The sequence below is a fragment of the Chiroxiphia lanceolata genome, chromosome 4 (assembly GCF_009829145.1).
Source record: "Chiroxiphia lanceolata isolate bChiLan1 chromosome 4, bChiLan1.pri, whole genome shotgun sequence".
Taxonomy (NCBI): domain Eukaryota; kingdom Metazoa; phylum Chordata; class Aves; order Passeriformes; family Pipridae; genus Chiroxiphia; species Chiroxiphia lanceolata.
In genome coordinates, this window is record NC_045640.1 from 64,950,274 (window position 1) to 64,974,630 (window position 24,357).

Below are 24,357 nucleotides of genomic sequence, written 5' to 3' on the forward strand. Positions count from 1 at the left end.
GTTGTGAGACCGTGGCCAGCTTTGGGCCAGGGAGCCTTTTGTGAGCAGCATTCCCTCACTGAGCTTGGTCTTTGCTGCCTCTAGATGGCAGCCCTTGCTCCTGACCTCCATTGCCCAATATCCCCAGGTCAGCTGGAAAGCCCAATGAAATGCCTGCTTGTGTGTTACCATTTTACCACCCATTCAGGCAGTGACAGGCTTTTGCAGCCTGAACGTGCCAATTGTTCAGGAGGGATGGGGGAGGTTGGTTTGTTTTGGCAAGCCCAACCCAAAACTTTTTTCAGTGTCTGGTGCTTGAGAATGTGTCTGCCTTGGCTGATATTTATGTTCTGGTTGTCTTTCAGTGTGCTCCTGGACGACCTGCAGCTCAGTGATAGTGAGGAGAGTGATGACAACCAGGTCAATTTTCAATGTTGTATCATCTCACCTTGTTGCATTGCTCTGAGTTCCTTGAGCTAACCTTTCCTCCCCCTCTCCTCTTTGTTTTTGTGACCAAAACAGGTTGTTGAAAGGCCACCTTCTCCACTTGCTCCTCCAAGGCACAGGTTTGTTCCCAAACTACTAGCTAGACCATATTAGGAGAAAAACCTCATTTTTATATGAGGGAGAGATTGGAAAGCATTCTTGGTTTCTCCTTTAGCCACAGGCTTTGGTTTCTGGCTGCCTGAGGGTGCTGTTAAAAATTGGCTTCAGCTCTGTGGGGTTATCCTGAAAGCTCCAGTTAGAAATGTATAATCCAGGCATGCTGCCGTTTGCCTGTGAACCAGAATTGTGTTCATATTCCCATTGTAATGGCAGGGAGGGGTGCAATCTGATAAATGAATGCCTAGGATAGAAAATGTGAAGTTGGTCTGTGGACAAGAGCAGATGAACCACTTGTGGTTTGTGGAATTGCTGTTGGTTGTGAGACCGTGGCCAGCTTTGGCAGTGGCACAGACCTATTTCCCTGAAAGTGCCTCCATGTGTGTCAGCTGCTTTGGTAGGAGTGTAAAAGGATTTGTGTAGGTAATGGGGATAGTGTTTAGATAAGGGAATCACATTTTTATTCCAGGATTTTGCTCCTCTATTGTCATGTAAACATAAAACCAAAGTGCTCAGGGTGTTTAGAGGTGACAACCAAAGCCGTAAATTTCGTTTGCTTGGTTCATAATTTGACACGAAAGAGTGCCCAATATCCCCAGGTCAGCTGGAAAGCCCAATGAAATGCCTACTTGTGTGTTACCATTTTGCCACCCATTCAGGCAGTGACAGGCTTTTGCAGCCTGAATGTGTCAAATGTTCAGAAGGGATGGGGGAGGTTGGTTTGTTTTGGCAAGCCCAACCCAAATCTTGTTCAGAGTCTGGTGCTTGAGAATGTGTCTGATATTTATGTTGGTTGATATTTATGTTCTGGTTGTAGTTTCAGTTGGCTCCTGAAGGTCCCGCAGCTCAGTGATAGTGAGGAGAGTGATGACAACCAGGTCAGTTTTCAATATTGTATCATCTCAACTTCTTGCATTGCTCTGAGTTCCTTGAGCTAACCTTTCCTTCTCCTCTCTTCTCCTCTTTGTTTTTGTGAACAAAACAGGTTGTTGAAAGGCCATCTTTTCCACTTGCTCCTCCAAGATACAGGTTTGTTCCCAAACTACTAGCTAGACCAACTAAGGAGAAAAACAAAACTCTGATTTCTCTGAGAGGGAGGTGGGAAAGTGTCCTTTGCTTTTCCTGTAGCCACAGGCTTTGGTTCCTGGCTGCCTGAGGGTGCTGTTGAAAACGGCTTCAGCTGTTTGGGGTTTTCCTGAAAGCTCCAGTTAGAAATGTATAATCCAGGCATGCTGGAGTTTTCTTATGAATCAGAACTGTGTTAATGTGTGTCTAGTGCTTTGGTAGGAGTGTTAAAGAATTTCTGTAGGTAATGGGGATAATGTTAAGGAAATCACATTTTTATTCCAGGATTTTACTCCTCTATTGTCATGGAATCATAAAATCAAATCACTTAGGGTGTTTAGAGGTGACGCACAGAACTCTAAAATCTTGTTCTCTTGGTTCATAATTTGACATGAAAGAGTGTGAAGATTTCTGTAGTTTTCCTAACAGGCCTCAGGAACACCAAGGTTCTCCTCCTTTTTCCAGGATGATGGGGTTCATTGTTTATCCTTAATATTTATTTTCTTGCTGTGAACTGTGCTGTGATGAGGGGTTGGTGTCTTATTTTTCTTCTATGTCCATGAGAAAAATTTCTCACAGAGAGCCTGTAGTTGGAAATGACGTTGGAATGAAGAGAGTTGTGAGCAGATTAAGTAAAACTCCTGTCCTGGTTCCCAAGCTTTTTCCCCCAGTTTTGGAAGGACACTGGAGGAATTCTCTGGGTTCAGGTGTCAGGCCCCAACCAGTTTCCAGAAGGAACAGGAAATAGGGATGAATTTGTATGTGTGTCAGGAGACTTCAGCAGGAAAACAAGGACCCCTGTGACAGGAGAAATATTGGCACCCTTGAGCACAGAGAGCGTGAACCTGCACAGCTTCTGGTGCACAGAGGGTGCTTTCTGTCCCTTGGGGAGCAGTGCAGGCTGAGAGCATGGGAGTCTCTTCCTGTGCAAGGATCAGACTCCTTCCCCCCTGCAGGCTGGGCCAGGGAGCCTTTTGTGAGCAGCATTCCCTCACTGAGCTTGGTCTTTGCTGCCTCTAGATGGCAGCCCTTGCTCCTGACCTCCACTGCCCAATATCCTCAGGTCAGCTGGAAAGCCCAATGAAATGCCTGCTTGTGTGTTACCATTTTACCACCCATTCAGGCAGTGACAGGTTTTGCAGCCTGAACGTTTCAAATGTTCAGGAGGGATGGGGGAGGTTGGTTTGTTTTGGCAAGCCCAACCCAACTCTTGTTCAGAGTTTGGTGCTTGAGAATGTGTCTGCCTTGGCTGATATTTGTGTTCTGGTTGTCTTTCAGCGTGCTCCTGGATGACCTGCAGCTCAGTGACAGTGAGGAGAGTGATGACAACCAAGTCAGTTTGGGATGCTGGACACACCAGGCACACAGATGTGCCTTGGAATCATCTCACCTTGTTGCATTGTTCTGAGTTCCTTGAGCTAACCTTTCCTTCCCCTCTTCTCTTTTTTTTGTGACCAAAACAGGTTGTTGAAAAACCTCCTTCTGCACTTGTTTCTCCAAGAGACAGGTTTTTTGCCAAACTTCTAGCTAGACCAGATAAGGAGAAAAACAAACCTCCTTTTTATATGAGGAGGAAATGGGAAAGGGTTCCTGGTTTCTGTCATGTATTGTTAGTCAGAAGCAATATTCAAGACAGACTAAAGTGCCCTGGGCCAGCATTAGAGGAAGAAAGGTGGGGAAGCCTAGAGTTTTTTCTCTAGGAGAGCACTGACCCACATTTTTGTCTTGACCAAGGAACACAGATGGAGAAGGGAAAACTTAAGGGGAAGAATAGAAAACCAAGAAACCATCCTGAAATCTGGTAGCCTTTATTGGAAATTTTTTTCCAATTGAAAGGACTGAGGCTTTCAGAAAAGCCCTGGCCAGTTTCGATGGGTTTTTAAAGTTGAGTTGGCCAAATGCAGCTTCAGAATGTAGCAGTGATGTCCTGCTTACATATTTGTCTGCCTGGGTTGAAGTTGAAGGATTTATTATTTGCAGAGGTTTTTTCATTCCAGTGCTTTATGTTTTGAGTATGGCAATGTATTCCTCTGGCCTTCTCCCCTCTCCTCTCATTGCCAAAACACAGGGTTTCAGTTTTATTTTTGAATACTGCCATGTCAATATAATAGTAAATAATCTTCACCCATGCTCCTTTGTAATTTCATCTCCTGGTGGCTTTGCAGTGCCCTACAGTCCCAGCCCAGGAGTGTGGCATCATCTCCATCCAGCAGCTCCGAGACCAGTGACTCAGAGAGCTCCGTAGACTGGGAGACCGTTGACTCAGAGAGCTCCTCCGACTTGGAGATGGAGACCACCTGGAGTGACGGTGACGTGGGCGACCCTCCAAGTGCACCAGCACCTGAGGTGAGTGCAAATGAAATGTAGCAGCTGCTTAACACAGCCTCCTGCCTCAGCCTGCCTGCTGTCTGAGTGCAGGCAGGACAGGAGACCTGAAATAGCGTCATCCTTCAGGTGTCCCCTTGACACCTTTGCTGTGTCAGAGATGCCCTCTGCTTCCCTTCTGGAGTTTGTCAGTGAAATACCCTCAGTAACAGTGTGGTTAGACCTCTGGTGGTTTCTGCTGGAAGTGTTCCCCCTTGTCCTTTGGCATCGTTGTCTAGTACTTCTGGAGTGTTAATTCCATGCTTAGTCCATTTTGAAGCTGACAGATGAAACTTTTGGTGAATATGCTGAATGATCCTCCTTTGCAGTCTTTAGGCTGTGGCCCCTGACTGTTTTCTGTGCATAGGTGTTCTGGATAATGGCTCTGTAAGCTCCAGTAAAAAATCTCCTTGTTTCAGCATTGTCATTGTCATCCTTGGTTACTTCTGTTTGGCCTCAATGATCAACATCTGTTTGATAATACAGTCCTCCAGTGCTGAAGCCTGGAGAGGGAGGAGGAAGAAACAGTGAGGTTGCAGCCCTGGCTGTGTGCCCTGTGTGCTGCATGTGCCGTTCAGGGGTGGTGGCTGGGGAGCAGGGCTGGGCTGGTTTGCTTTTGGGAAACATCCTGTGAGGGCTGCTGCACACACGTGAAAGATTCACCCAAAGAAAGGATCTTGAGAAGGCTGCTCAGGGGTCTTTGGGGTGAAAGGTCATCCCTCCCTCTTGTTTTTGCTGAAAGAAGAGCTGCAGGGAGGCTCCTGCCTTGCCATGACCCTGACAGTGAACGGGTCTAGACAAGCAGAAGTTCTGCTGTTCTTCCCTCTTCCTCCCAAATCCTGGGAGCATGGTTTTACACGCTGTAGTTAAACTTTTTTGGTGGCAGTAGCACGTATTGTTTCTGTGCATGCTAAGGTATGTCAGCCAGCTTAGACTGGCAAGAACTCTGCCAGGCTCTTGCCAGACTCTGACAAGCTAATCTAAGTGTTTAGTCCAGTAGGTAACACCTGGGAAACCAATCATTGGTACAGTGCTATTAAGAGAGAGCTGATTTTTTTCATTCTCAACATGCACTTTGTCTTTCTTTCTAGGACATGGACGGCTCTGCAGCTCAGAATGAGGGTAAGCAGAAATCCAAAGCAAACACCCAGTTATGTATTGACAGGTTATGTTGTGTGTGGTGTGTGATATGTTGTGGGGAACATCACTTGTTTACATGGATGAAGAAGGGTGATTTCCTCTGCTTTGTTGAACAGGGATGAATTTAGAAATGGCCATAGAGACTGTAAACATTCATTACCTAGAAATGAAGGTAGCAGTTCAGCAGGGCACAAGCAGTGTTTCATTAGGAAACCCCCTTAGGAAACCCCATTGGGAAAGCCCATGGAGTGATGAATAATCTCAGTGGCAAAGACGTCCTGGAAGAAAGTGACTTTCCAATCTGGTGCTCAGAGATCATAGGGTGAAACAAATTAATCCAACCTATTCCTGTTTGATGTGCAGAGTCTGGCACAGCTTCAGGAACATTGCCAAGCTCTCAGCCAAGAACATCGTAAGTAACCAGACTCTGTTACAAGCCCAACCCAAATTGTTCAGTGTCTGGTGCTTGCGAATGTGCCTGCCTTGGCTGATATTTATGTTCTGGTTGTCTTTCAGTGTGCTCCTGGATGACCTGCAGCTCAGTGATAGTGAGGAGAGCGATGACAACCAAGTCAGTTTGGGATGTTGGACACACCAGGCACACAGACATGCCTTGGAATCATCTCACCTTGTTGCATTGTTCTGAGTTCCTTGAGCTAACCTTTCCTCCTCCTCTCCTCTTTTTTTTTTGTGACCAAAACAGGTTGTTGAAAAGCCTCCTTCTCCACTTGGTGGTCCAAGATCTTTGCAGTCCAGCAGCTCAGAGTCAGGGAGCACCAGTGACTCTGAGAGCTCCTCATCCCCGGAGACAACTGACTCAGAGAGCTCCTCGGGCTCAGAGACCCACCACACTGGGGGTGTCAAAAGGCCTGGCAAGCCCCTGGTGCACAACGGGGCCAAGAGATGCCGGAAGGAGGACAGCAACCCTGATCCATTGGAGATCAGAGCCCAGTCTTCCAGGGACAAACAGAGGGTCAAAAAAAGAGCAAAGCCGGAATCTACTTGCAGGAAAGACCTGAAGCCGACCCTCCAAGAGCCCCTTGAGAACAGAAAGGGCTCCCAGCAGGCCGAAGTGAAACAGCCCTTTGCTCTCGGGGTGAAGGAGTTGCTCTCGCCAGTGAGAGACCCCGCAGCTCCTGAGCCTGTCCGGGTGAAAGAAGAGCACCAGAGAAGAGCAGAGACCAAGGACCTCCCTTGTGCAAGGAAGCGGGACTTGAAGAGGAGAGCCATGGACAGTCCTGATGAGCCCAGTGGGAAGAAAAAGGTGAGAGGTGGGAGGGGAGGTGGGTTTGTACAAGGACCAAGGGGGTGTTTGAAAGACTCCTGCAAAGTTTCCACTTCACAGGTTGGGAGTGGAGCCATTATGCTTCTCCCATAAAGTTGTTCTCAAACGTCTAAAGCGACTGTGAATCAAAACTTTCCACAGCTGTTTCTCAATGGTCACAAATCCCCTCCTGAGCAAATAAAAAGCCCACCTAGAAGAGATGAAATGCTTATTTTCAGCAATGGAAATAAGAGGTTTAGCAGTTTCATCCCTGCCACTACAAAACAATTAATCTATCCAAGCAAATTAGATAAAAAGTCCTTTTTGGTTACTTGTCAGTGAGCCTGAAATCTATATCTGCTGTGCTGTGGGTTTACATTTGGTGAATTCCAGTATCTTAGTTTTCCTGTCCTCAGTCAGAATCAGAATCACTCAAGCTTAAGTCTGTACTTGGTGTGAACTTTCAAAACCTGAGTGATTTTTTTTTTCCTTTTTTTCTTTCTTCCTGTTAGAGGGGAGAGATATGAAGATTAAAGCTAATCTTCAGTAAGCAAAGACTGCAATAAAGTGAAGTGAGTATACAGTGGTGGGATGTCAGAAAGATGCCTAAATCTAAGTCTCTCTTAAAAAAGGGGAGGTGAGGAACTGTATCTCCTGTCCTAACACTCCTGAGTTTGCTTCTAACATAAGATGCCTTCTGAAACTTAATCTGCTGGAGATTTGCCTTTCCATCCTGGAAGCAACCACTCCAGAAAACAGCTTTGTAGGTGTATATGGGTAAGGGTAGAGCATTTCCCTTCTCCACTAAAATCGTCTTGTTACCTTTGTCTTTTTCCTATGTGACCCACAAAAACACAACCAGTGTGTGCCTTTTGAGTCCTGACTGTCTGGCATTTCAGGTGGCCTTGGTGGCCAGGAATTTCTGGTTTATCCCAGTGTAGGATTTGCAGTGTTTCTGGTAGATGTGCTGAAGCTTCCCTGCCAGTTTGCACACCAGGGCACTGGCCAGGTCTTTGCTAGAGTGAGTGCTTCCAAGAGCGTGTCTCCAAGTTGTCAGTGTTCCCAACAGGGCAGGCTCGTGCATCAGTCATGGGCTACTGCATTCTATTCCTGCTTGCCTGTGGCTGGAATTTGAGGTGTTGGCCTGGACTGGTGCTGAGGTTTGTGTCCTGACAACAGGAGGAAACTACTGTTCTGCAGACAAAATGCTGAGGTGTTCTGAAAGCATGGAGACGTTGGGGCCAGCGTTTAGTTGGGAAAAGGATATTCCAGCTGCAGTAGTGATGGAAGATCTTTAGTTCTGGAGTTCACTCTTCTCTCAGTGCAAATGAGCAGCTGCTTTAGTCAAGATGTGGCTTTTGGAGTGGGAAGGATAGGAAGCGGTTTTGGGCTGGATCAGGTCGGGGTGGTTCTGTGCTCTGTGTAAAATAGTCCTCAGCTGTGCCAAGGTAGAGAAGCTGTGGAGCATGTGTGCAGTGAGTAGGGACCATTCCCACTGGGAAAAGTGGGTGGTGAAAGAGGGGAGAGGACTGTCCCATGCACAGCAGAATCAGGCAAGATGTGCAGCATCAACCTGCCCTGTTGGAGCAGCACTTGCTAAAGGAACTTGGCTCCTGAGCAGCACTTGAATTATTTTTGAGTCTTTGCTGGGCACGTGACCAGTATTTGCCAGTAGCAACTCCTAGAATTGCTGCTCCTCTTGTTATTGTACAGTTTTGTCGTTCAAACTGTTGTGTTCTCCTGTGGTGCAAGCAGTGGTGCATCTGTAAAAGCTGCGGAGGGGGTGCAGTTCAGCCTGTAACCTGCCATCCCACGTGGCCTTTGCAGTGCCATTTTCCATAAAACACAAGGCTTGGTGAGCTACTGAGGATGAAGGGATGCAGTACTGTGATGTGTTAGCAAAGTGGCAAAAGAAAATAAGCACAATGTGCGGTAGGAAGGCTGTAAAAAGGCTCACGCTGATGAGGCAGTTGCTGAAATTCTAAAGGCTTTGCAAGTGCCCTTTGAATCAAATAACTGTATTTGCTGAATGTCCTCTGTCAGCTGTGCCTGTTGTATGAAAGCAACCAAAGGTTTTCTCTCTCCCTCTCTTTTTCCAGAGATCTTTGCCAAAGTCATCAGAGAGACCTGTGCTTTGGTATTGACCAGGAGCCTGACAGACCTGTCACACTCCACCAGGCAGGCAGTACAATGACTGAGACTGGAAGAAAACATGCCGGAATTGTTTCTCCAGGATGTCAAATACCTTCCAGTTTTCTGTCATTTTGAAGCCTTAGGAACTTAGGAACTTAGTTTAGTTGTTTTTTTGAATTGTTCAATAAAACACCTGCAAGGAAAAATAGAAAGAGCTTAGTTATTTTTTTTGAATTTTTGAAAAAAATCACCTGCAAACAAAAGTGTTTCAAATAAAGCTGAAGTTTTCTGGTTCCCTTAGGAAATATTTGCACTGTGTTTGTTTGGGTGGCGCTTTCCTGCCTTGAAAAAAAAGAGATGGAGAATGGCACCTGCTTTTAAAATGACAAAGTGCAGTGAATTGTCTGCATGGGCCAATGTATTGATGATCTATGCACATTTCTATTATGAGTAACCAACAGGACAATAATCACAAATATTGTTGACAAGGAGATCTGCCTCCAGAGGTTATTAGGTGACATCCCACAGTCTGCAGTAGTTGTGTGTCCAGAAAACACCAGAGGAATGTTACTGAGGGTCTTGCTCAGTTTCAGCCTTGGAAGCCTCAAGCTGGGGTGGCAAATGACAAGGGGTGTTTGGAAACAGCTCTGTCTGTCTCCTGTGGTGGAGGGATGTCACTCATGGGCTCCTTCTCAGCCACACTTCAGGATGGGCCCAGATACTTAGAAACCTGTCAAGGGAACACAGAAGGCAATAATTAGCTGTTTGCAAGCATTTTTCCCTTGTCATAGTAACTGTGAAGGCAGCATCCCCAGCATTTGTGTGTTCAGTAAGATGACATCCGTGTCTACCCAAGGATTTCCTGTGGTGTGACAGCAGCATCTGCCGTCCTCATATCTAAAAGTGTGCCTTAGTCCTCTGGTCCTCTCACATCCCTCGCCCTATCTCTGACGGACCAGTGGGAGTGGTGAAGAGAAGGATGGTATCCCAAAACAATTGTGTTTACAAGAAAGAATTCTCTCCTGTTTCCACATAATTTCATGATGTAGGAACAGGACTGCACATGTGCAGCAGTCTCCCCTTTGTGAAATACCTGTTCATGGGTTTGAGGCTCATGAAAAGGGACAGTAAATAAATACCAGCAAAATGTCTGCATTTCCAAAAGTAGTTTCTGTAGAAGTGGCCCCTGCCAGGTGGAAGGCTGGATCCAAGTTCATGAAGGCAAGCCATTGATCTGGCTGGAAAGAACATGGTATTTTTCCATGAAAGGCTTTCAGGTTTCACCTCTCCCCATCCCTGCCCCTTACTGCACTGTGCCATAGGGGACATCACAAGGACGCACGGAAATGCCCTGGATTTATGAAAACCACAGAAAACTGGCATGTTCTGTATGCTCCTACCACCCATCAGCTGTACCATCCTATACGCTTCCCGATCCCGAGACCGCAGCACACCCGGTGTGCCAGGCGGGATTTGGTGTCCCACAGACGCCCTCAGCCCCAGGGCCACCGCGGTGCCAGTCCCATGGCTGCGACCCCATCCCCTTTCCCAGCAGCCCTCCAGGTTCCATGGTGACCACGGCCCTTCCCCACAGCCAGACCCTGGCATTGTTCAGGTGTCCCCTTGCCATCTTTGCTGCATCATCAGACACTTTTTGCCCTCTGCTTCCCTTCCAGAGCCTGTCAATTAAATAAACTTTACAACAGCAGAATTAAACTTTCAGGTGCCTAACCTGAAAGTGTTCCCCCTTGTCCTTTGGTGTCATTGTCTCGCACTCCTGGAGGAACCTGTGCCTTCACTGGCGAGACACAAGGAAGGTGCAGACGAGAAACACGGCTGGTTTGGAGCCCCCTCTGCCTGTGCAGCATTTCTGGTGCCGAGGGTATGGGCTGCTACAGGGTGAGACCAGTTTCTTGATGTCTTGAGAGGAACTGCTGCCTCCCTGCGCTCCTGTGCCCGAGTGACAGATTCAGCTCCTCCCACATTGCAGCTGAAGGGATCCAACCTGCAGGAAGGGCTGGAATGTGCTTAGAGTTGCTTCTGTTGAATTGTGTGGATACTGCTGCACTGATATTTCTGAGACATTTTTTGGAGAAAGCAGACAAGCTGAACTTGGTCCCTGAAACTTTCAGAACTGAGACCCTCCATTGTTTAGAAAAGTGCTACAGAAGTGCTCATGTCCCATGGTTTCTAACAGTTCCTGCAGGAAAACTTTCTCGATTCAGTGGGAAGCGCATGATTATATCTGCAGAGCACAGCTGATGTAAACCAATCTACTGGCAATTCTGAAGTTCTCTTAGAAACCTGAGAAATCTTGTCATTTATTTCTCCTCCCCTGACCCAGCCATATCTTTCCTTCCTTTTGCCTCAGAAGCACATGAACAGGGAGCCCCCCTAGGGGGGTTCCACAGGGCTCCATCTTGGGCCCAGTGCTCTTCCACAACTTCTTAAATGACTTGCATGCAGGGCTGGAAGGGATCCTAAGCAAGTGTGCAGACAACACAAAACTGGGAGGAGCTGTCAACTCCCTGGAAGGCAGGGAGGTCCTGCAGAGAGACCTGGACAAATGAGGGGGCTGGGCAATCACCAACCCCATACTGAGCAAGGTTGCAGTGGACACAAAAATGGGAGGAGCTGTTGACTCCCGGGAGGCAAACCATGGTGTTACTGTTGTGGTTGAAAGCTGTCCTAAAGAGGAATTTGATAGGGGGTTCCCTCTTTTCTCAGAAACTGTTGTGCAATCAAATGTACAAGAAGATGGTGCAGCTGACAGGTAGAGCAAGTGAGCTGCAGGAGTCAGACCTCATGAAAAAATCATCTGGTAATTGTTTTTCACCAGAGAGGTGAGCAAATAATTTCCTTGATTTGTGCAACAAATTAGGAATTCTTGGAATTGATGGTTTGTACCTTATCAGCGATGTGCCATTTTGATTCTTTTTAGATTGTGTCTGTTTGACTGAGATGATTTAATACTTCATTCACCATCTGATGACATTACTTGGTGTACAGAAACCTTTTCCCACATTAAGTCTCTGAAGAATTATCTATATTTGAAGGAATTGTAAAGATCCTGTGAGTCATATCATGAATTGGATTGCTGTGATGTTTGGTTTTCATTACTCTACTAACGAATAATTTACATGTAAAATCCAGATTCTTACTACTGCCTCTGCAAGCTGAGGACAATTGTCACTGAAAGAAGTCATCTCACCAGGGAAATTAATTATTAATATTAATGTTATCCAGCCTGCAGTGGGACAAATTAATTTCAAGTGGAGGGGAAGGTTCCGGGAGGGCTTGCTGCTACTTCAGCTTTAAATTTAAGTGTCTTTGAGGAGTAGGATAGCCATGGAATCCCTCATATAGGAGGATGATTTTGGCAGTGCAAAGCCCCCTTGTTTCTGGCCCGGGTGCTGCCAAAAGGTCCCAGTGCTGAGAAAGAGATGGTTGAAGGGAGACCCATCAGACCTGTGTCAAAAGCAACTCTGGGCACAGGGATTAGTTGGAATTGCAACTGAACTGTCTCAGACAGTAACTGCAGAGGAAGATTGTAAAGCCTGTGTGGAAAATCTCCAATTGCAGATGTGAATGCAAAGCTCTTGATTTATTATTTTTCAGTGTTCATAACCAAGGCCATTATAATGATAAATGTTTGCATGATATGTATTTAATGACACTGACTATTATAATTTTTTAATATTTCAAGGCCAGACTGGATGGGGATTTGAGCAACCTGATCTAGGAAAAGGTGTCCCTGCCCATGGCAAGGGGGTTGGAACTTTAAGGTCCCTTCCAACCGAAACCATTCTATGGTTCTAAGGTTCCATGAATCCATTGTCTTCTGCAAGTGTCCATCAAGCTGTCCCTTCAAAGAACTGAATGTCTGCACAGACATCAAGTGTTCCCACACTGTCAATGTTCGTGATGGCAGTGTTGAAGGGATGGGAAGCTCTTCACCTGAGAACAGAAGGTTCAAATTTCCAAGTAGCTTCCATGTTCAATTAAAGCACTTATGTGCCTGTGGCTTGATGGATAAAGGCAGAAAGGAGAGGAATCCACTACGTCCAGCTAAGGGATACAGCAATTGGTCTGGTTAAATACAGCACTCTAAAACACTTGTAAAAATTCCAATCAGGGCCGCTTGAGTGCCTGCTTTCTTCTCCACTGTATGTTGTAGCTGTACAGTTACATCAGACGGTGGCTTTTAAAAACTGAGAAACAGTTATTTTGAAGTGTTCTTCTTCATTACCAACAACTAGCCTTGCACTTCCTTTTGGGAGAAATGTGAAGGAGAAATGAATGACTGGCAGCAATAGAAAAGTGACAGGTGCTAATAGTCTCTCCATAGGGAAAACCAGTGAACCACATTACTCCTCCTGCCCATTATGACAATAGTTTTTGCAGTTCCTGGGATGCAGAGTGCACTCAGCTCTGTTTGTTCTGTTTATAAATGGTACTTGCAGTATTGATTTCGAATGATGAGTTAGGTAGATGTGCATCTCCCCTGGCTTTTCATTATTAACACATTTTAAGGTAGGGTCCAAAACTGTATGTGCTCGTTTTTCAAGACAGTGTGATGAGAAATAGGATGTAACAGTAAATTTGGATCCATTTTCTGGTAGATTGGTTGAAAATGGCTTAATGCTGTCAAACCTCACCCAATATTCAGCTAGGAAGTCCACTTGCATTCATGAGCTTTGCAGGGCAGGTGTAAAATCTTGCAGTGTGGAGAACCACATTGCCTTCCTTTCCCAGAAGTGTGAGGTCCTGCAGAGCCAGCTCATGAGCATTTCCGTCACCTCTCAGTACATCAAACTCCCTTTTCCAATTGGAAATAATTGAATATTGAAACAGAAAAAAACCAGGCTAAATAACAAACTTTCCAAAAATATTTATTAGGATTTTTCATATCTAGAAAGTGATTACCATCACTCTTTTTAGCCAAAGCGTTTCCTGACTGACTCGGAAGGAAAACCTTGGCATCCTAGAGTCCCCTGAAAGATCAGTTTGTGTGGAGCTCCAGGAAAAAATGCAACACACATCACTGAAAATGATCAGTATGGACATGAAGCCAGGTAAAACCTGGAAAGCGAATTTAGTAGAGCAGTGTAAGGATTAGAGAGAGTTAAACACAAAGGCTTTAAGCTAAGGCATAGAGAACTTAGTATTAAGAAATAGCAGAGGCAATAAATTCACTAGAATACAGGACACTGACATAAGAGAACATAAGCATGAACAGAAAGAACTAAAAATGCTAGCACACACAAAAAAGGACATATGGAGGAAAAACAAAGGGAGATAAGGAAAGGGACAAGCCAAGAAATCAGGTACTCTTCCCAGATACTGAAAATCCCTGCCAAATGCACAAGGAAACTACCCAAATTCGGGAAGGTTCAAAAGTTTATGAAGATGATGATGAAAGGACACTGAGTTCATGATGAAGAAAGACAGGAACTACCACCGAAGTTCTCCCCAAATTAGAGACCACACCTCAAGGTCCGCCTTGACTCTGCCTGTTATGAATATTAAAACTAGATGTTGCAAGATAATGAATATTCATAATATGTGATGTAATTGCTTGGCAAAAAGTGTATAGAAAGCTCAATTGTAAGTTTCTCGAGCGGAGCAGGCTGTCCAGGGTGACCTGGCTGCTCCCCGGCCGCTCCCCGGCCGTAAATAAATACCTCCTGCTTATAGACTGAAAATTCTGTCTCTGAGCAGTTCCTCCGCGCCTTCTTTGGGGCACAAATTGGCATCAGACATGTGCAGTCACGGGTGATTGCACTCCCAGACAAGCATGAATTTTGCTTTGTTGTGTTCAGAAGTGAAAGCCTTGGATGCAAAGATATGCCTCTTCTATAGAAAAGATATCTTTTGAATTCAGGGGTGACATCCAGGACTAGGACACTTCCTGAATTTAAGTTACCAGTTCTACAAAATTTAGAACAACAGCAGTTACAAGAGCAGTGTTGACAGGGAAAGACCCTTCTCCTCAAGAAAGTTAGGACCTTGTTCAACACAAAATCCACTGAGCTGGATCCAGGACAGCAGCAAATTACTCCAGAGATGGACAACAAGCCCCAGGCACTAAAGCTTTTGGTGGGACGACCATCCAGGCAACTCAGAGGCAGCCCAGTGACCTAGTCCTGCAGAGAGCAAACCAGTGAAATGAAAAATATGCTTGCAAGTGCAGCAAAGCCAGGGTGGTTGATCATTAGTGACCCCAGTGAGGCTTTAATGTGTGTCCTGGAGGGGAAAGGCTGTTTGGCCACTTGTGTCCTAACTGAGAGTCCCTCCTGTGGTGCCATCCAAGATCCAGTCTAGCGAAGTAAAGGTCTGATTTTTTGCTCCAACTCAGGGTGCTTTGTGGCACTGTCAAAGGGCAACATCCTGGTCTGGTGTCAGGATTTAGCAATCCTGGCAGCCCTTATTCTTAGCACAGTGCAGACATGTGCAAGAAGGAAAACTCACTCACCATAACAGACTGAAAGCCTGTCTGGCTGCTGGTAGTAGCCAAGTTCACGTTGTTCCCAAACTTTCTGCAATTGCTGAAACAGCCCAGACCACACACTACTCGCTTACCTTCCCCCTGCTCCCTCTGTGGTGGGATGGAGAGGAGAATTGGAGGCACAAAAAGGTAAAGATCACGGGTTGAGATAATAACAGTTTACTAGAAACAGCAATGAAATAGGAAAATGATCAGTAGCAACAACAATAATAAAGTCAGAGTGTACAAGATGGGCAAATGATTTACACACAGTTGCTCACCACCAGAATGCAGTGCCACCTGACCGTGTACTCCATACACCACAAAAAAATCTCCACTCTCCTTCATACCCCCTTCACATGGCATGAGGTGGTACAGAATAACCTGGGCAGTGATGCCTCGCCACAATTCAGCAGCCCAGATGAGTTTTCCTCTGCACTGCCAGTCAGGCTTTTTCCATCGGTCCAGCCTCGCCCACAGAACATTTGCTACCATCCACAAGTCAGTGTAGAAGTAGAGTGTTGGCCATTTCTCTCTTTCAGCAATATCCAAAGCCATCTGGATGGCTTTCAGCTCTGCAGCCTGACTGGCTTGATCCACCTTGTCCCTCATGTCCCTCGGTGGCTTCTGCAACTCGCCACATAGGACTCTGTAGAGCTGCTTTCCCTTTCAATGTATCCCTAAAATACAGCAGGAACCATTAGTGAAGAGACCGTGTCACCTTTCATTTTCAGGTAGTTGATTTTACGGTGGGACCTCCTCAGCACATGTCACCTTCTCCTTCTCTGATGATGATAGCCTGAAATTTTTGCCCTCACGCCAGTTCATGATGACTTTCAAGATCTCTGGACAGTTGGGGTTTCCTATTTGAGCACAACCCACTTACTCCATGTAGCATCAGTGGCATGATGTGTGGAAGGGAGTTTCCCTCTGATCATCTAGCCCAGCATTGGAAGTCAGGGTGCCAGGAGGAGCTCTGCTTTGGTGCCAATCACTTCTGAAGTGTCTTGGAACCCATTCCTAAGCTGCCAGGATCTCCTTTTCAGTTGGGGTGTAAGAGACCTCAGATCCTTTGTATTCCTGACTCCAGAACCCCAGGGATTGTCACTGAGCCTCTCCTGGTGCTTTTTGCTGTAGACTCCAGGAGGGACCATTCTCTCTGGCTGCAGTGTAGAGCATATTTTTTACATCTTGTCCTGTCCTAACTGGCCCAAGGGCTACTGCATGAACAATCTCTTGTTTAATTTGTTCAAAAGCTTGTTGTTGGTCAGGACCCCACATAAAATAATTCTTGCTCTGGGCTTACAGGGCTTACAGGGCTTACAATCTGACTGTAATTTAGAATATCCTCCTCCAAAACCCCAGAGCACCTAGGAAAGCCTGTATTTTCTTTTTGCTGGTTGGTGGGGACATAGCTGCTCCTTTGCTGACCACATCCATTGGAATCTGTTGATGTCTATCTTGCCATTTTATTCCTAAAAACTGAATTTCCTGTCAGGTCCCTTGACCTTACTTTGCTTTATGACAAAAGTAGCCTTCAGAAGGATGTGGATTATTTTCTCCCCTTTCTCAATAACTTCCTCTGTCATGCTCTGCCATATGATGATGTCATCAACGTACTGCAAGTGTCCTGGAGTTTCACCCTTTTCCAGAGCAGCCTGGGTCAGTCCATGGCAAATGATGGGGCTGTGTTTCCACCTCTGCGACAGTCGGTTCCAGATGTACTGCACACCTGGAACCAGGTGAAAGCAAACTGTGGCCTGCAACCTGCTGCTAAAGGAATGGAGAAGAACACATTGGCAATGTCAGTGGTGACTGCACTGGGCTGCCTTGGACTCCACTTTGTACTGAAGTTCCACCTGTCCAGCACAGTGACATCGGTGGGGGTGTGACTTCATTCAGGCCACAATAGTCCACTGTCAGTCTCCACTCTCCATTGGACTTAAGCAACTTAAGCACTGGCCACATAGGGCTGCTAAAGGGTGAGTGAATCTTACTGACCACTCCCTGGCTCTCCAGTTCATGAATCCTCATGGATGGGGGTCACAGAGTCCTGGTTAGTGCCGTGTTGTGGACTGTGTGCTGTTATGGTACCTGTTGTTCTTCCACCCCCAGCAGTCCCACAGCAGAAGGGTCCTCTGAGAGACCAGGCAAGGTATTGAGCTGTCTAATTTTCTCTGTCTCCACAGCAGCCATCCCAAAAGCCCAAGGGTGCCCTTTTGGGTCCTTGAAATATCGTCTCCTGAGGTAATCTGTGCCAAGGCTGCACAGGGCCTCTGGATCAGTCACAATGGAGTGTTCTTGGCATGCATTCACAGTCAGGCTCACTTCAGCTTCCAGTATAGTCAGCTCTTGGGATCCCTGCTTCTTCTTGATCCCTCACTGAGTGAATTGATTTGGTCTTGGATTTTTTTCTTTTCTATGAGACGACTGCTACTGGCAGAAAAACTGGGGTGTTCCTCTCATTCAGTGGCACCTTGAGTGGCTGTGGTACCTGTCGGTCTGCTTTCCTCCTCCTTTCCCTGAGAGGACTGTCTAGGATCGATCAGTGTCTGATAAATAGTAGCCAGAGCCCAGCACATTGCATAACTTCATGCCTCTCTGGAACTGCCACTGCATTTTCCTTTCAGATATTGTGCCACTTTATCAGGGTCCTGCAGTTATTCAGAGGTGAACTTTCAAAACATTGGAGGAGAGAAATCCTCCAAAAGCTGGCCCACTTTCTTCTGCATTTCATGCCACTCATGACTATGCACCCTCGAGGAAGATCTTTGAATGACTTTCCTAAAAATCTCTTTCGTAACTCTAAACATTGTGTGGGTTGCATTGAGGAGACCTAGCAGACATAACAACAAAAGCCTGCTTTCCTTAGTATCCAAAGGGAATTCAGAATTCTCAAAAGCTGTTGTAAAACAGCCGGAGGAGAAAAAGGGTGGGGAAAATGACCATCCCTGTTCTCCCCACAGACTGGGTACAATTATTAATGAATTCTTGGAGGTAGCACCTGAGGTAAGGGCAGGTGAGTAACACTGAATACACATCCCAAGTGACCCTTATTTGCCTTGATTTTGTCATGTCAACTGATATCCCACAGTACATCAACCAAGCAATGCTGATCCCTCTCCCTGCTCTGAAAAAAACCATTGTGAGGAGACCATAGTGCATATGAGAGAGTATATGCAGGGTTTGGTACCACAACAACTTGAACAGACCAAGCAACATTTTGACCAGTGGCTCTGTACTTAATACAACAAATGCTTAGATCCAATTTGTTTCCAGCTCATTCTGGTCAGAGCTGTTGTTATCTTAACCCTTCATGCTGTTTTGTTTAGGAATGGGATTCCCCAATTCAATGTTCCTACTGAAACACCCCAGACCATGCACCTCTCACTCACTCCCTTCCTGCTCCCCCTGTGGCAGGATAGAGAGAAGAATTAGAGGGACAAAAAGGTAAAGATCACAGGTTGTGATAAGAACAGTTTATTAGATAAAGCAATGAAATAAGATAAACAGCAACAACAACAAAAGTAATAGCAGAGTGTATAAGGCAGGTGTACAGTTCACACGTGACTGCTTATGGTGTGGAACCCAGTGCCATCCAGAACACCTTGATTAATAAGAACTGTGTCTTTTCCAGCACATTGTGTCCAAGTCCTTCAGTGCCTTCCACTAAGATAGATGGTAAACTCCTCAGCAGCTTATTTTTGATTAAAAAAAACAGAGCTATGTATTTGTGATAATCAAAGATGAGATGCTGATTTTGGGTGATGGCACCTTTTATTTGCAATATCATTTATTCATTGTCTGCAGCATCAGTGCTGTGTGCTGCATGTCCTCACTCTGATGATGTGGCAATGCCCTCTTGAGGCCACTTGCAGGGAGAGGTGACATCGCCTTAGCTGGGGGGTGCTGGGGCCCCACAGCTATTTGATTTTTCAAATAGCATTTGCTGCAGTTTCTATTTTATGTGCTTTTCAGCTACTGTCCAGCTGTCAGGTTGCTTGGAGACAAAGTTCGGGGATCCTGGGCTTACGCTGGAAATTGGTGGGAAGGCTGGAGCTTTGGCACAGCAGCAGCTGCAGAGGTACTTGTTGCAGGTATAATTATAAGGACAGGATATACCGTTGCCTCCTTCCACATGTTGGTGGGCTCTCGCTGGTCCTTGGCAGCCCTTCTGGCACTCAGAAGTACCCTGTGAACTCAGCCTTGCTTCCAATTTTTATTTTTTTAATCCCAGGCAAGTGCCATGTGAGCCCTCAATTTTTGTTGCTAGGTGAATAAACGAGTTTCTGCTGGGCAATAATTTAGCCTTGTTTGGGAGTGACCCTTGGCAATCTTCCTTACAGGGTTTTCCAATCCCCATCTCTGCTCTTGCAGGCTCAGCCCTGTATCCACACAAATTCAGCTTTCCTTCACTAGATGTCACTGTCTGTACAGAGAATTTTTGTAAGTTGACAGAACAGACGATTAAACTGGGGGTGGGGGGCTGGGAGGGGGAAGAAATCAATTTGGAGATGATGTGTAAGGCACCGAAAATCATATTTTCTATTATGCCCAAAATAAGAAGGCTTCCCTTTAAAGTTTGCAAGAGGCATTCAGTGCTGCCTGGGGACATGAGGTCCCCAAGAGCCCTTTCCAAGGAAGGCCCAGGGGGCTGGTGGCCATCTCGCCTTTGTCTGTCCTTGCCTCTGCAAGGTGCAGGTGTTGGATTGACTGTGCTTTTATCTTCTTTCTCTTGGGGCACAGACTGAAAACAATAGTAAATAAGAAGTCTACTGATTGACATGAAGGAAATTTTTTTTTCTAGTTTCTGGAGTTTCTTAAAAAAATTAAATCTTTCTCTCTGGGTTGCATAGAGTTTTAATTAAGCCTTTTAACTTAAATAATCTTACAGGATGAATAGACTACAAAGAAATTAGAGTGTGTGCAATGGGCAGTTTTTACTGGCTATGTTAACCTCTGTGTTTGTGTTGTCTTAGCTGGAAACAAGAAATATTTCATGTGTAGCATCATGCCATTCTTCTTTCTCCTTTTCCTCCAGGTTTTTAATCAACTCAAAGGACGCTTCAGACAGCTAGTTATGGCAATAATAAATAGTGCTTTAGGCAGTGTGGATAACAAGGCAAATCTGGCTTTTACTGCTTTTTATTTACATTCTGGTGCGAGTTTAGCATCACAGGTGTCCTTGAAATTACAGAATTTGCTTCCTTAAAGATTTTATCTTGGAAGAGATCACTGACAGCTGGGCTTTGCTACACTGGGAATACTGCTTCCTTTGGGTTTGGCAGGTAGCGGAGCATACAAACACACTGCCATGCCAGATCTGCATGGCGGGTTTTTTTTTTTCTTTTCACCCCTAAGAGATGGCACACACAGCTTCATTCATTACACTGATTTCTGCATGCAAAAATAAGGTAAAAACCCAGGTGCCCTCACTCTGTTGTGCGGTGGGTGCGGGTGCCACAGCAGTGACCTCCTGGGATGCAGGGTGACCCACAACAGGGCGAGTGGGCTACTTGGATAGGTCTTGTCAGGTCTTCCCCAGGGCATTGCATCCCTCTGTGTCTGACTGTGGACTATTTCTGCCGCCATCAGCCCTGGGGGCAGAGCAGAGATTATTTGTGGTGTGTCGCTCACTATTTTCCTGTGATTTGGCTAATTTATGTGGGAAGAGGGTGGGAAGCAGGTCTCATCGAGCTCCCTTTGATCTCCTGGCATCTGAGTTCTGTAAAGTTTGGAAATAGTCAACACTTCCACCCCGATGCAAATCTACCAAGCAGTCCTACCCATTCAGTAAGGCCTTGGATGGGACTTTTGGCCTTGGCTTATGTCCATGGGTATGCCTGGTGTACTTGATTTCTTTAACAGCTACACCTCCCCCATGGGGGAGTTATCACTGAATCACAGCATGGTTTGGCTTGGAAGGGACCTTAAAGATCATCTAGTTTCAATACATTCCACCTTCCACTAGACCAGGTTGCTCAAAGCCCCATCCAACCAGGAGAGGGGACAGATGCCCAAACCCTCAGTATAACACCAATAAGGGGGTGTGTTGGCTTTTTTTTTTTTCTTTTTACTAGGACACAAGCAAAATCCGTTATCTAATGCAAACCATGGCTTTTTCTGAAGCACATATAGGGACACAACGCACGTTGTGTTTTAGCACAATTTATCTCTGTTCTCATATCAACAATTTAGCACAATTTTCCTATTCCGCTTTTATTAGCATGAAAGAGCTATGGGGGCCGACTTTACACAGTAGTGCAATGAGCTGTACAACCTCTGAACTTGCCTCTGCTTCCCTCGTAAATTTTGGTAAGTGCACAGCAGAGCCCCCGATACCATCTGTGGGCTGGAATGATGTGCCGTGTGTGAAGGGGGAGCTGAAGGGTGCTGCTAGCACTGGGTTTTATGCCTCATCTTTCCATAACAGTGTTCTCTTGCACAGAGAAAAAGAGACTGAGGGTATGTGAAACAGTATGATTGCTCAAAATCCTCCTCACCGTGGTCTGTAGGGTTCTGTTAAACTGAAAGAGAAATGGAAAGAGCAGTTCCGTGTCGAATAAATATCAGTTAACGCTTTTATGAAAGATGTCTGGAAAGGCCTGGGGTGAAAATAATAGGTAGGGAGGAAGGCAGCAAACACAACTGAAATAGCTTTTCTGTAACACATTCAAAGGAAATGGAACAATATTCATTTTATTTGGAATTTATAATCAAAGGGGAAGTTGCTGTTTTGATCGGAGATGGAAAATTGTCTGATTATCTTCACTTTTTCTGTGCCTGCATGGGGAAGATTTTCCCCGCTGGTGAAGCGAAGGAAAATGTAAAAAAGGAGAGGATGGAGATGGGAATTAAAATACTGATTTTGTTACCACTTTATGTTCTGCTGCCAACATTACTAAACACTACTGTTGCTTTTCAGAGCTGTTCTCCCACATGGGTGAGGCCTCCCTGGGGCAGGACAGCAAAGCAGAGGCTTCAGCTGCAAATCCAGATGATTTCCTTGATTTTTCACAGTTCTTCAGTTCTGTCTGGCTCCAATCTGAAAAAGCTTTTTCAGCCTCCTTATCTGCGAAATGGGGTAATTCTTATTTGTTTTGTAGAGGGTGTAGGTCCAGGATTTTTCTCTTTTTGACATATTCCAAATAAAAAGCCTCTTGGAGGTTTTTACTTACTCAGTTTGGAGAAGGAGGGATGAAAGACGTGAGCATTGGGGGAATGCAAAATGCTAGATCTGGGCAAAGATCTTTCTAGCTGGCTTCTATAGATCTGACTGTTTCTTTCATATGTCTCTTCTGTAGATCTGGCAATCCTGTCAATGAAAAGAAAAAGGAGGGAAAAACCACACAGCTTGACCATTTGTGACAAATATATTTTATTTACTGACCAACGTGGTGGCCTTCTATGATGGAGTGACTATATCAGTGGACAAGGGAAGGGTTACAGATGCCATTTATCTGGACTTCTCTAAAGCCTTTGAGACGGTCCCCCAAAACCTCCCTTCTCTCTGAATTGGAGAGAGATGATTTTTTATAGGTGGACTGTTAGATGGATAAGAAAGTGGTTGGATGGTCGCATCCAGAGGGCCATGGTCAATGGCTCAGAGTCCCAGTGGACATCAGTGACAAGTGGTGTCTCTCACAGGTCCGTATGGGGTCCAGTGTTACTTAATATCTTCATTAATGATGTAGGTGAAGGGATCGAGGGCACCCTCAGCAGATTTGCAGATGACACCAAGCTGAGTGGTGTGGTTGACACATCTGATGGACAGGATGCCATCCAGAAGGACCTGGACAAGATCAAAAAGTGGGCCCATGGGAATCTCATGACATTTAACAAGACCAAGTGCAAGGTGCTGCACTTGGATCAGGGCAAGTCCTGGTATCAATCCAGGCTGGGGGATGAACAGATCAAGAGCAGCCCTGCTGAGAAGGGCTTGGTGGTGCTGGTGGGTGAGAGGCTGGACAGGAGCTGCAATGTGCACTTGCGGCCCAGAAACCAAATGTGTCCTGGGCTGCATCCAAAGCATCGTGGGCAGCAGGTGGAGGGAGGTGATTCTGCCCCTCTGCTCCCCTCTGATGGGACCCCACCTGCAGTGCTGCATCTAGCAACGGGGTCCCAGCACAGGAAGGACATGGACCTGTTGGAGGAAGGTGACCAAGCTGATTGGAGGGATGGAGCACCTCTCCTATGAGGAAAGGCTGAGAGAATTGGGATTGTTCAGCCTTAAAAAGAGATGACCTTTGGGGTGACCTAATTGTGGCCTTCCATTGCCTGAAGGGAGCCTACAGGGAAGATGGAGAAAGAATTTTTACAAGAGCATGGAGTGACAGGACGGGGAAATGGCTTCAAACTGAGAGTAGGTTTAGATTTGATATTAGGAAATAATTCTTTACTGTGAAGGTGCTGAGGTGCTAGAACATGTTGCCCAGAGGAACTGCAGATGCCCCATCCCTGGAAGTCTCTAAGGTCAGGTTGAATGAATCTCTGAGTAACCTGGTATAGTGAAAGGTGTTGATGCCCAGACTGTGGGATTGAAACTAGATGATCTTTAAGGTCCCTTCCAACCCAGGCCATTCTATGATTCTATGATTTATTGCAGCTTTCCAATGGCAATATTCCCCCACCTCTGGCACCAGCATTCTGAGGCCTTTTAGAAGAAGTCAGGAGATGTCATACAGTTGCAGGGAAGAGCAGAGGAGAGAGGTGCCAAGTAACAAATAGCACTTCTGTTGTGGCTTTTCAGCCATTTCTTTGTACTTTTAAAGCCCACCCACAGGCTCCTCTGGGCTTTGGTAGCCAAAATGTGAGGAAGCATTGAGCTCCCCAGTCCCTTCAAGGCATAATAAATGCCTATGAAGTGAGAAGCTTTAATTTTTTCAGAGGAGTCTCCCCCTTGCCCACCAAGCTCCAGGCAGCAGGTGACCTGGAAGTGATGAGATGCAATCCCCATAGCTGGATTCAATACTTCCCATCTTCTGATCCCCTTGCAAATCGTGGAAGTGACATTTGCTTCCAGCCTACATTTGTGTGTAAGGATGGCCCAGCATGGGTGTCACCCCTTCCTTCATGTATGGAAGACTGATAAAAGCTGTTTTCATTACCTTTTCCCCCAGTCACTGAATTTTCAGGGGCTGTCACCAGCTCTGTGAGGCTGGCAGAGCATTGCACAAATAAGCCTTAGTCCTTGCAAAGCACTTGAAGCCATGGGGAAGGAAAAAGGGTATTTCTTTTGCAGCAAAAGTACATGAGCAGGGAACTGCTGAAGCTGGGAGCTGCAGGAGTGGCCCCAAACACAGGGACAGAGAGCAGAGGTGAT

General features: G+C 45.9%; 1 protein-coding gene and 1 long non-coding RNA gene across 27 annotated transcripts in view; one reads left to right on the top strand and one right to left on the bottom strand.

Moving 5' to 3' along the window:
• The window catches only part of LOC116785801 (AF4/FMR2 family member 1-like), a 251,407-nt gene that overhangs the window by 27,255 nt on the left and 199,795 nt on the right, over positions 1-24,357 (top strand). For 10 of the 26 annotated variants that reach the window (XR_004356731.1, XR_004356742.1, XR_004356743.1 and 7 more), the window contains 11 exons: positions 345-399; positions 502-545; positions 2,926-2,980; positions 3,111-3,154; positions 3,813-3,872; positions 3,906-3,993; positions 5,103-5,133; positions 5,855-6,415; positions 6,928-6,987; positions 7,079-7,192; positions 8,515-8,805. Coding sequence is in view for 9 of the 26 variants with exons in the window: in XM_032685784.1 (XP_032541675.1) it covers positions 345-399; positions 502-545; positions 2,926-2,980; positions 3,111-3,154; positions 3,813-3,872; positions 3,906-3,993; positions 5,103-5,133; positions 5,855-6,415; positions 6,928-6,942 (953 nt within the window). In the remaining 17 variants the exon portion in view is untranslated. Of the gene's footprint in view, positions 1-344; positions 400-501; positions 546-1,399; positions 1,461-1,567; positions 1,612-2,925; positions 2,981-3,110; positions 3,155-3,812; positions 3,994-5,102; positions 5,134-5,667; positions 5,723-5,854; positions 6,416-6,927; positions 6,988-7,078; positions 7,193-8,514; positions 8,806-11,275; positions 11,392-24,357 lie in introns of those variants that run through there. The other 16 variants (XR_004356733.1, XR_004356732.1, XM_032685786.1 and 13 more) reach the window with 14 other exon arrangements.
• Positions 4,260-22,670, bottom strand: LOC116785803. Its single transcript, XR_004356749.1, has 3 exons — positions 22,581-22,670; positions 15,784-15,791; positions 4,260-4,274 (listed from the first exon to the last, which is right to left on the bottom strand). It is a non-coding gene; the product is annotated as an uncharacterized LOC116785803 (long non-coding RNA).